Genomic DNA, 11,508 nt, shown 5'->3' with positions numbered 1-11,508 from the left:
AGAGATAAACAATCCTTTCATGAGATGCATTCACTGTCTCATAGTCCCCAAATCATTCATCAAAAACAACATGTTGTATTTGTATGTTTTCTTTAGCTCTTTTTCTTTGTAACACAGAAATTTAAGCAGATACACCTCAAGGGTCAATTAGTGTGAAAGGTGTCTTCTTTTAAGGCACACAGCTCGTCGTAGGCCAAGGTTGTCTACTGTATGTATATATTGTATTAGATGCATGTGGTATTTAGTAAAATTTTTATCATATGATCAATTTTATCAGATGCACGATGCCAAGTATTGATTTTTGATAGATTTAAGCATTTTCTCAAAAGATTACCTCTAATTTAAAAGTTCTAACAGGAGCTTAAAGATTTAAACAAATTCTCTAGCAAAACCTAATGTGTAAGAGATCATGTTGATTAAAAACAATTATGAATTTCTCTAAATTGAACATTAAAAATCATAATGTATATTGTAAAAAGAAATTAGAACAGAGAAAGATCTTTTATTTTTTAAAATCAATGATAAGACAAAGACATATAGCTTTTAAATTTTTGATTCTTATAGTTATGTTGTTCTATAGATAGTCATAATTGTATCTTAATTATGTTCTATGAATGCATATCTGTTAAAGGTTCTTTTTAGGAAAAAAGAAAAGTTCAAGATAATAGATTTACTTCACTATAAAAATAATTCATTAAAGCCTGTTTCTATCTGAAATTTTTATTTTTTCTCCAAAATTAAGTATTATCAATAGAATTTGAGATAAGGTTCAATTATTGAAAGCTATAAGAATTAAAATAATTCCATTTTGCTAAGTTAGGGTTAAAAATGAAGGAAACTTTCATTTCAATTTGCAAAACAAAACAAATTTTGTTTTATTAATTTAACATGATTTTCAAAACTAAGTCATTTTAAATCATTAAATAAAAGTAATTTAATAAAAATTATTTTTTATAAGTTTATAAATTGATTCTTTCTATATCTTTTATAAGTTTTCAAAATTGAATAAGATTATAATGTTTGTTCCATAGTAAATATATTTTAACGCAAACGCTAAGTACTTATGTTACACTAGTGGGATTATTTTATTTGTTCAAAATGTCCATTTTACTTTGATTCATAATTTTCTAAGAATTTTATCTAAAATTATACTTTATAAGTATTTGTTAGATTGTAAGTAAATATGATTATATATTTTTTCATACTCCGACTAAGTTGCCGTTCTCTGTTTGACAGACTAACTATTTCCACAAAAAAGTTTTCATCTAGTAAATTATCTCGAAAATAATGCAATCGAAATATTTAGAAGTACTCTCAAGTTACAGAATGAAATGTCTAAGTCTTTTTTTCTGGAAATTCGAAAATTTCTTAAATCATTTTATGTCTTTAACTGATAAAAGGCAGATATCTTCTTGAAATATGTGTTTACATTTTTTTGCCTGTGAATTAAATTATTTTAATTACACCGCCTTTATTTCTACTGTTAACAAAATGAATTTTTTACAAATAAATTATAGCTTTCAATGGACATTAACCAAAGTTTTTTTTTTTTTTTCCTCCAACTCCAATGGCAGTGGCCAACCTATATAACCATTCATTACNGATCTTTTATTTTTTAAAATCAATGATAAGACAAAGACATATAGCTCTTAAATTTTTGATTCTTATAGTTATGTTGTTCTATCGATAGTCATAATTGTATCTTAATTATGTTCTACGAATGCATATCTGTTAAAGGTTTTTTTTTAGGAAAAAAGAAAAGCTCAAGATAATAAATTTACTTCACTATAAAAATAATTCATTAAAGCCTGTTTCTATCTGATATTTTTATTTTTTCTCCGAAATTAAGTATTATCAGTAGAATTTGAGATAAGGTTCAGCATAAGTTTCAATTATTGAAGGCTATAAGAATTAAAATAATTTCATTTTGCTAAGTTAGGGTTAAAAATGAAGGAAACTTTCATTTCAATTTTGCAAAACAAAACAAAATTTGTTTTATTAATTTAACATGATTTTCAAAACTAAGTCATTTTAAATCATTAAATCAAAGTAATTTAATAAAAAATTATTTTTCTTTTATAAGTTTTCAAAATTGAATATGTTTAAAATTGTGAAAGATTTTAATGTTTGTTCCATAGTAAATATATTTTAACGCAAACGCTAAGTACTTATGTTACACTAGTGTGATTATTTTATTTGTTGAAAATGTCCATTTTACTTTGATTCATAATTTTCTAAGAATTTTATCTAAAATTATATTTTATAAGCATTTGTTAGATTGTAAGTAAATATGATTATATATATTTTCATACTCAGACTAAGTTGCCGTTCTCTGCTTGACAGACTATTTCCACAAAAAAGTTTTCATCTAGTAAATTATCTCGAAAATAATGCAATCAAAATATTTAGAAGTACTCTCAAGTTACAGAATGAAATGTCTAAGTCTTTTTTTTCTAGAAATTTGAAAATTTCTTAAATCATTTTATGTCTTTAACTGATAAAAGGCAGATATCTTCTTGCCTTTTATCAGTTTTACATCTTTACATTTTTTTGCCTGTGAATTAAATTATTTTAATTACAGTGCCTTCAGTTATTCTGTGGTGTGTGTTTTTTACCAATAAATTATTGCTTTCAATGGACATTAACCAAAGTTTTTTTTTTTTCCTCCAACTCCAATGGCAGTGGCCAACATATATAACCATTCATTACTCACAATTCTGGTGGAATATTAGGGATGAGTTCAAGTCAGTTTTTTTTTAAAATGAAAGGCGTGTTAAATACATTAAAGCTCTCGTGACTGAAAGTTTGGAAAGAGAGGTACCAGCTCAGGCGTTGCCTGATTAAAATGATAATATGGCCAATAACTAACCAATAATTAAACAAAAGTAAGCATGTCTGGTATTGTAGATTGCAAACTATCTATTGACAATATAAAAGCAAAAATTTTTTTTTAAAATTAAAAATGGCAGAAACGGAAGTTTGTGTTTTGTCATTTGTAATAAATAAAATCATCCTCAAGTCTTCAGTTAATTCAAGTCAATATTGTTGTCAAACATTTATATAGATATGCACCTTTTATCGATTAGATTGAATCAAGATGACAGTTTTCTATTGCTATATCAGGTCTGAAAATACAGCATTTCAAAATTGTTCAATTTTTTTTTTGGAATTATAGTAAGTTAGTAACTCAGTTTTAATTAAATAAATTATACTATTATCCAAGATAACAAAACTGATTATAGCTTAACTGATTAAAACATTGTAAAACTGAACCAATGAACCATCTCCATAAGACCACATTGAAAAATCAAACTAACCAGCACCCAACCATTATCATTCCACTGATTTATTAGATTACTTTTTGTACATTTTTAAAAGTGCATGATAGAAGATTTTCAGTTGCATGGTTATTTTTCAATATCCTGAAAATTTTTATAAAAAAGTAGGAAGAGAGGAAAATGATAAAAAGGAGATGAATCACAAATCTGAAGAAGAATCCCATGTGTTGATTGTAGGTGCTTGCAGATGAATGGCCTTAGATTTGCTTTATTTGAACTAGTTATGGAAGGTTCTCTTATTTCCAGCTAATTACCCTTCAGTATTTTCTTTTAAATTTTATACAGAGCATCTCTTTGTGGTGGGATAGATTAAGCTTGGCTTTAACATAAAAAATATAAGAGCAATATAAAATGTATAAACTAACAGTAACCCATTTTCCACCCTTATACACTATTTTTTTAAACACATCAATTCATTTAAGCTTTCATTTGTGTCTATTATTCATTGGTTATAGATGGCTGATTGCACTCTATTAAAAAATATATATATATAAATCAAAGAACTAAAAAAAAGGACAGCATAGAATAACTAACACAGCTGTTTCAGCATAATCAAAATTTTTAATTGATTCATTGCTACTAGCAAGTATTATTATGAAGGCCCAGATAATTAATGAAGAAAACAGGAACAAATAAAATACATATAAACCGGGCAAAAACAACAAATGGAGAGGATTGAAAAAACAATAAATCAGATTAAGCAGAATGTTTTTCGCTATGTAATTTTCATCTTTTTAATCTCTCTTTAATCGAATTTCAAGACATTCAAAATAAAATTTTACAATAAAATTTTTATATATTTGTTATTGGATATGAAAAAGAACCTATTTCATTTTCAAAATTTTATTTTGTGACAATTGTATGTAAAGTTTCCTACGTTTGAGTTACACAGTGTATGGTATTGAAATGTTAAATCTTAACCTTTTTCCCATGGCTGGTACAATAGTTTTAACAGAATAGTGGGTTACTGATATACCTAAATGATTTAACCTTCACAATGTGTAGGTTTTTACATATAAATATATAAAATACTCAAGGCAGTATTGAAATAGAAAATAGAACAGTGAAAATTTTTATTGGTATATAATTTAAAATTATTATTATGTCATATAATTTACAATAATTATACATAATGACAACACAAAATAAACCTTTTTATAATTGCAAAGATCACTACAGTATCAGAGTAATAACGCTTTCATTCAAAAATGAGAGGATACAATTTTTTATTTGTAGTTCAAACCAAGCGTTAAACTATATGTCAGAGCTTTTGAGTTTTTCCAATTAGAAATGCTTTTTGTGACACTACACTAATGATATTTATGTAATATTATAATGATGATAGAGGGTAATTATTAAAGAAAAAAAAAATCGAAATACAGGTTTCACACAATCTTTAATTTTAAACAAATGACCCTATTTGCGATCGTTACCCATAGTTTAAGAATAATAAAATCAGGAAACAACAGGATTATAAATAAAAGATTATTATCTGTACCTATTGAACAGAAATTAATAAATCTTTTAATACCTTTTATTCATCAAAAAATTTGACCTTTGTGATATCAGAAAAATAAGAGTTACTCGATGTATGTAAATTGTAATAGAAGGCTTTCATTTGCATAAGGTATATTTAGTAAAAATATATATATTTTATATCGTAAGGATAAATTCAGCAAAGTTTTAGCAAATGTTAAACGTATGCAAGTACCACAAGACTCAAGTCCGGAGAGGGGTATATTTTCGTATTGGCCAGAAGGAAAAATGTGATTTTTTTTTTAATTACTTATAATATACCATCTCATCATACCTATTGATAAATGTAATAACGAAAGTATGGACGATAGTTTGTTAAAAACTTCCCATAACTTTTTCATATAATCATTTCCTATAGCTCTCTTTTATAAGTATACTGATAAAAATAAATACACATTATAAGAACAAATACACAAATAAAAAGTTTTCATAATAACTTTTGTATTATTTGTATTGTCCTTTTAAATATTTCTTAGGCTAGTTAAATGTCACAATGGTGGATGAAACTATGAGAAACATTTTTTCTTTAATAAAAGTTCTTATTACTAGAAAAAATAGATTTTTAATTAACGAAAAAATAATACTCTCATTTGAATTTAAAGAAAATAAGAGAAATAGATGAAAAACGTTAAAATGATAAGTTGATGTAAAAACTTGTCAATAAGTCATTCATTTAAATAAGTCTAAGCATACATTTAAATTAATATAATATTTGAAATTAAAAATAGTGGATTAATAAAATTAGTACAGATTATTAAAGCATTGCAGCAGTTTTTATTCAAGAATTTCTGCAATATGGAGTAAATTGTTCCAAACAATTTTCAACCCCTGCTTTTTCACATTTAAATGACCAGGTAGCAGTAGGCTGAAAGTTACCTAAAAAAACATCCTATAAGTATTTTATAAATCCACTACTTTATGAGTTAAAAGTTGATTGAAATTAAATACTAAAAGGAATATATAGATATATGTATATCACTTATCTAAAAGGGAAAAAAAAAACTCAAATATTAGATGATTTCAATCTTTATGTTACTAGTAAAAGCAATGTAAATGTTTTTAATTTAAAAGTAGAAAACATGTTTAATGGCACTATTTTGTATGTAAAAACAAGACCGGCTTTTGAAAATTTTCTAATTAATGTTTTATATAAATGGTTGGATTTTTATTGTATATCAATGTAATACAGAGACAGAGATAAGTGATTATTAAATTATGGATCTATACTTTAAAATATCAATTAGAAATTACATGCTATGATACTTAATGAAATAAGAACGAAAATAAATATATTAGCATTTTCACCAAAATTTATTACCCTTTTTTTAATGTATGTATTTAACAGTGCAATAGTTTGATTATACATAATTAAGTGATATTATATCACAAATTTCATAAAATTTGGAATAACACAACTTTCTTTTTTGTAAAAATATCACATTTTCCTTTAGACTAGGCGATTTTAAATCTTGTTCAGTCATTGTAATAGGACTGATTTACGCACCTGGTTTAACTGGAGCTGGAGCTTTTCTAGCTTTCTTCTTCTTAGGCTCAGCTGGCTGCAGTAACAAAATACAATTATATTCAGGCAATTTTTCACACAATATTTTAAAGCTGTTTTTCGAAGGCTCTGCCATCAAAAGAAATGAATCTTATTAGCTAATAATAAGCTATTTTAAAATCGTGTGAATACGAATTCCGATGTACAATTTTGAAGTCACTTGAATGTGATTCATAATGGTGGCTTTTACATTGCACCAATACAGAGCGCGATATTTGATATAAAATTGTGTAAATAAGAATTGCAGGGTCTAATTTTAAACTGCGTTTTGCATTCCAGGAAAAAGCATAAAAATTGATATTTTTTTCTCTTGGTCTCAAAAAAGAAAATTCTTTGAAGAGGCAGATTTTTATTTTATTTTTTAGTAACAGCAAAATTTTTTCTGTGAACGACGTTAGTGTATATTATACAGGCTGGTAAAGGGCTGAATTGTATGGGCTATAAAAATATTGAAAATTATTTACTAATTTTAAAATTAAAAATTTGTTTTGAGATTTAAGGCAAAAGAGCTTCAAAAAACAACTTTTTTAATCTAGAAATCAATTTATTAGACAAGTGGCTTTTGGTTTTGAAACAGAAAAAACTTCAAGAAACAATTTAAATCTTATATATATTTCATAAGAGCTAATATTACTTCCTAATAAATAAGTGGTTTACTTTTAATGGGCATTAATGGATAATAAGTAAAAATGAGAAAAATTACTTGATCAAACTTTAAAATGATAAATACAGTGTAACGTCCCATATCCGGACGTCCCTTTTCAGGAAGGGTCGATTTCCCGGACACTTTTTAACAATCAAAATAAACAAACATCTCTTATCTTCCCCTCTCTTAAAAAAAAAAAAGTCTTTGGACACGTTTTTTTCTTCTCTAGCTTCTAGTGATTCATGCATTGAACCCACAAATCAACAGAAAGGGGAAGAGAAGACCTCACAAGACCGTTGAGTGACCATAAGTGACGCTACTCAGGAATGCAGGAAAGGAGGGAGATTTGTTTTCAAAAGAGCACAACTGAGTCCCCCCTTCCTTCTTTCCAATGCAGCTGGCTAGTAAAAGAGGCATACCCTGGAACCGTTTTATTAGAGTGAAAGTTAAAGTGGAGGGGGAGTCACTTTCAGTCACACAAGAAAAAATAAAGAGAACCCAATCAGCATGCCGCGCCTTTATGCTTGATTGATAGCCAATGATGGGAGAGAAAATAAGAAATTGTTACTGCTCCGCCCTCAACTTGTATGACAAATACGGAGGAAATGAATTTTCATCTCCACCTACCCACCTTAATGAATGACAGGAATTTCCCCTTCTTGCTTGAATCGTTCTACTTCAAAATAGCGGAGAGAGCAATTAATATTTTCATAACTGTCAATTTTTGTCCCGTTTTCTATATTTTAAGCAACAATTATTTTTTTCTAATAATTTGTTTTTGATTGATTAGATATCATTTTAATACTAAAACATTATTGACCGAAAAATAATGTTTATTTATTTTTTGCTTCTTAGATTCAGATCGTTTTAAGCTTTGTTTACCTTGGGGGTCTATTATACGGAAAAATCTAATATCCGGACTTCCATAAGTCCTACCGATTCCGAATACGCGATTTTCCACTGAATATATATACAAAAAAATTATGTTAATTCTATTAAAAATAGTTAAATATTAGGTATGTTTTTTTAAAATTATAAGTACAATTATATAAAAGTAGACAATGCACCATTATTGGTAAAGAAGCATTTTTTAAGCAAATATTGGAAAATGAGGTAAGATTGATATAATTAATTGTATGTGAACAGGTCTACTTTTTCAGTCACTAGAAATAAAAAAAATTAGCCAAAATTACCCTAAAAAATTTGCTTGTTTCAAAAACGTCCTACAAGCATTGTTATTAATCAGCATAATTACCACAAGCATGAGATTGGGGAAGAAAAAAAACTTATAAGAAAGAATGAAGAAGTCTATCTTTGTGCAACAAGATCGCTAGAGAATTTTTTTATTTTTTTTTTTTTAAATTTTATTTTTAGACATTTGTACTTGTGTCCCCAAACCACAAGAAAGGAAAAATGATGTTGGTCAAATGCATGAACAAGTTACTTTTGCATCTTGCACATGTGAATAATTTCTTTGATTCATTTTAAATGAAAGCTTACAGATAAAGCGCCAGGAATGGCTGCCCCTTGGTAATACTAGAACATAATTCACTAGATTCATACAGATACCCATGAAAAATGCAGATTATTTACAGTAGGTGGAATGAAAGTATCAAACTGTGTCTATGATTGATTTGTGTAAGAATGCTTAGTTGTTCTTCAACAAATGGAATGTGTTAACTGTTAAGAGATAGTATGTTAAGTAATGATCTATTGAAATTAAAAACACTGAATATAAAACCTTCAAAGTTCAAGGTAGTAACAGGGTGCAATTGTTCGGAGGTTAGCCCTAATGTAAATTCTACGATCAGCTCCATAAAAATATGACTGTTTGGGAGTTGTTAAAGGAGGTTTGATTATAATAGAGAAATAGGTCAGATAATATAGCTCATGAAAAATGGTCAAAATATCTAGGAACAATGAATTGTTAGTAATTAAGATTATATTACTATAAAAAATTATATTACTATACTATTAGTACTATAAATTTGAAAAACTTAGATGACAAATCTGACGATAGAAGTATTAGTTTAACTGAAAAAACTTATAGCTCGAAGGTTAATTTTTATCAAATTATAAAATTAAAATTCATTTTGATTAGTTTTTAAAGATTCCAAATAATGCATAATAAATTTTTTTTTTGACAATGTGGTCGTTTTTCAATACTTCTAGAACTGTAACAAAAAGTATGAAAATGATAAAGAAAGGGAAAACAATGAAGAACCATTGATTTTGCACAGGCATAGGGTTAAAATAGCTCCGTAAACTTTTCTTTTATTAACATTGTTCCTAATAATGTGAGATACTTATGATGTGTTACAAGAGAGGAAGTTCCCTTCATTATAAAAAATAGCTTACGTTAACTATGTGAGATGGACCTAAATATCGATTAACTTCTTGATAGTCTGGAAGCTTAAGCCTTCTGAAGAAAGGAAATAATTTTAAGTCTATCTGATATTGGTGGAGGACAAATAAACCAACATAGGGTTGACTTTTTGTTAGTCTGGTGTAGAAGTCAAAGCTTCCAGACCAATAAGGAATATAAAGACCTATCCTGAAAATCTGACATCATTAACTGCAATGCTTATTTGAGACAAATATTTAAAAGCTTTTTAACTATATGATGAATGCTTTTATTTTCAGGGCAATTATATTTTTTAAAAAAAAAATAACTGCTTGGGTGCATTATTTGATAATAAATTTATTTTGTTAGAAATGTTTTTTACTCTATTCTATCATTTAATAGAGGATGGGATAAATGTTTATTATATTGATCATAATTTAAAATTGTAATTTTTAAGCACATTACATACTAATGTATACATTAAAAAAAAAAAAACATGAATTTTTAACCATGAAATGACCAAAGCTTTAAGGATCGGATTAACTGCCCAAAATGTACTCAAGTAATGAAAGAACACAGCGCTATAAATAAAATTTGATTCAGAAGTTAAATCGGACGTACCACTGTCTTAAGAAAACTGAATAAATCCGACGATGCATATGGGGTTGATTAAAGTAAAATTTTGGGGCAGAAGAGCAACAACTGACACTAATTTACACTAGATTTAAATGGCAAATAAATAAATAATAATAATAAAATGAATAAAAAATAATAATAATTTTATCACGAAACTTGTGTTTACATAAAAAATGTAATCCCTTTGAGAGAGAAAATGCAGGGTTAAATGTTTCATATTAGCTCAGGGGTCTGTTTAGGTTTTTCTGAAAGGTACCCATTTTGTGAAAATTTAGACATAATTTGTGAAAATTAAAATTTATATTAAAAAATCAACACAAAAATATGAATTTATCATTTTTTATGGGATACAAAAATAAAATTTTAAGAAAAAGTACTTTGTGAAACTACCGTTTCTTCTAAAGTTGAATTTGTGAAGGTACCGCTAAACTGTAGTAAATCTGGCCTAGACAGACCCCTGTAGCTTCTTATTTGGCTAGAGACTACATTTTTTACTTCTTTTTTTCTTAGGAATTTCTTAAGACTTTTATTTAAGCTTTAAATGGACAACATTACAACAAGTTATACTTATGCCTAATGTTTAAAAAATAAAATGTTTTATGTTCCTTAGTTGAAAGATTCAAAGATAAGTTAACTCACAGACAAGATTATAACAGAAAATTCAAGGAAACAGCAGAAAGCTTAATTAGAGTTATAATTGCAATCAAGTTAATGATTTAAAGAAATTTTTTTTATTTAAAAGTCTAATTATCCCTAAAATTTAAAGAAGCAATCATAAAAACATTTCAATACATAATGCAAGACCAAACACATATTGAAAACATAGTTTACTCACAACATTATTAGCCGTTGAGGATCCGGCACCAGTGTCTTGATTTTCAGTATTTACTGAAGTTCTTTTCCTATTATTAAATATAATGAATTCTTTAAATATTAAGAACAATTGAAATAATTTCTGAATTGATATGAAGGTTTATAAGAGAGACAGCAAATTTCCAATAAATTAATTTAAAAAAAAAGCAGGCATCGTCATGATTAGCAAAATAAAATAAAATACACTGAATAACGTATGATTAACAATTTGAAATTAATGCTCCAGGATGCAATAAATTCATGATACTTTAATGTACTCAATGATTTGAGAAGCACATCTGTTAGCAAGTTATTGCACAATAATTTAAGTTAAATAATCATTCATAAAACTTTTTTCTTTTTAAATATGCAGTTTTTTTCTGTGGGTTCTAATTTTTGACTCAGAGGAAAAGGGCACAATCTAAATAATATGATTCAAGTAATTTAGTTGAAAGATAGGCAAAGATTTCTTTGGCTTATAATGCTATTTTTACTGTTTTTTTTGGAATTGATTTTTTTAAATTTTATTTATTTATTTTTTGCATTTCGATATTACACACAGAATATAGTTTGTTTTACTTTTAATTTCTTAATT

At 26.8% G+C, this 11,508-nt stretch overlaps 1 protein-coding gene across 2 annotated transcripts in view; it reads right to left on the bottom strand.

Annotated features, from left to right (window-relative positions):
• The window catches only part of LOC107440285 (transforming growth factor beta regulator 1), a 43,990-nt gene that overhangs the window by 19,151 nt on the left and 13,331 nt on the right, over positions 1-11,508 (bottom strand). For both annotated transcript variants that reach the window (XM_016053164.4, XM_016053163.4), the window contains exons 6-7: positions 10,897-10,963; positions 6,379-6,433 (exon numbers count right to left, since the gene is read on the bottom strand). In XM_016053164.4, coding sequence (XP_015908650.2) covers positions 6,379-6,433; positions 10,897-10,963 — 122 coding nt within the window. The remainder of the gene's footprint in view (positions 1-6,378; positions 6,434-10,896; positions 10,964-11,508) is intronic.

Source organism: Parasteatoda tepidariorum, chromosome 3, assembly GCF_043381705.1.
Source record: "Parasteatoda tepidariorum isolate YZ-2023 chromosome 3, CAS_Ptep_4.0, whole genome shotgun sequence".
Taxonomy (NCBI): Eukaryota; Metazoa; Arthropoda; class Arachnida; order Araneae; family Theridiidae; genus Parasteatoda; species Parasteatoda tepidariorum.
The sequence above is the reverse complement of the archived record's forward strand: the minus strand, read 5'-3'. Positions and strand labels throughout refer to the sequence as shown.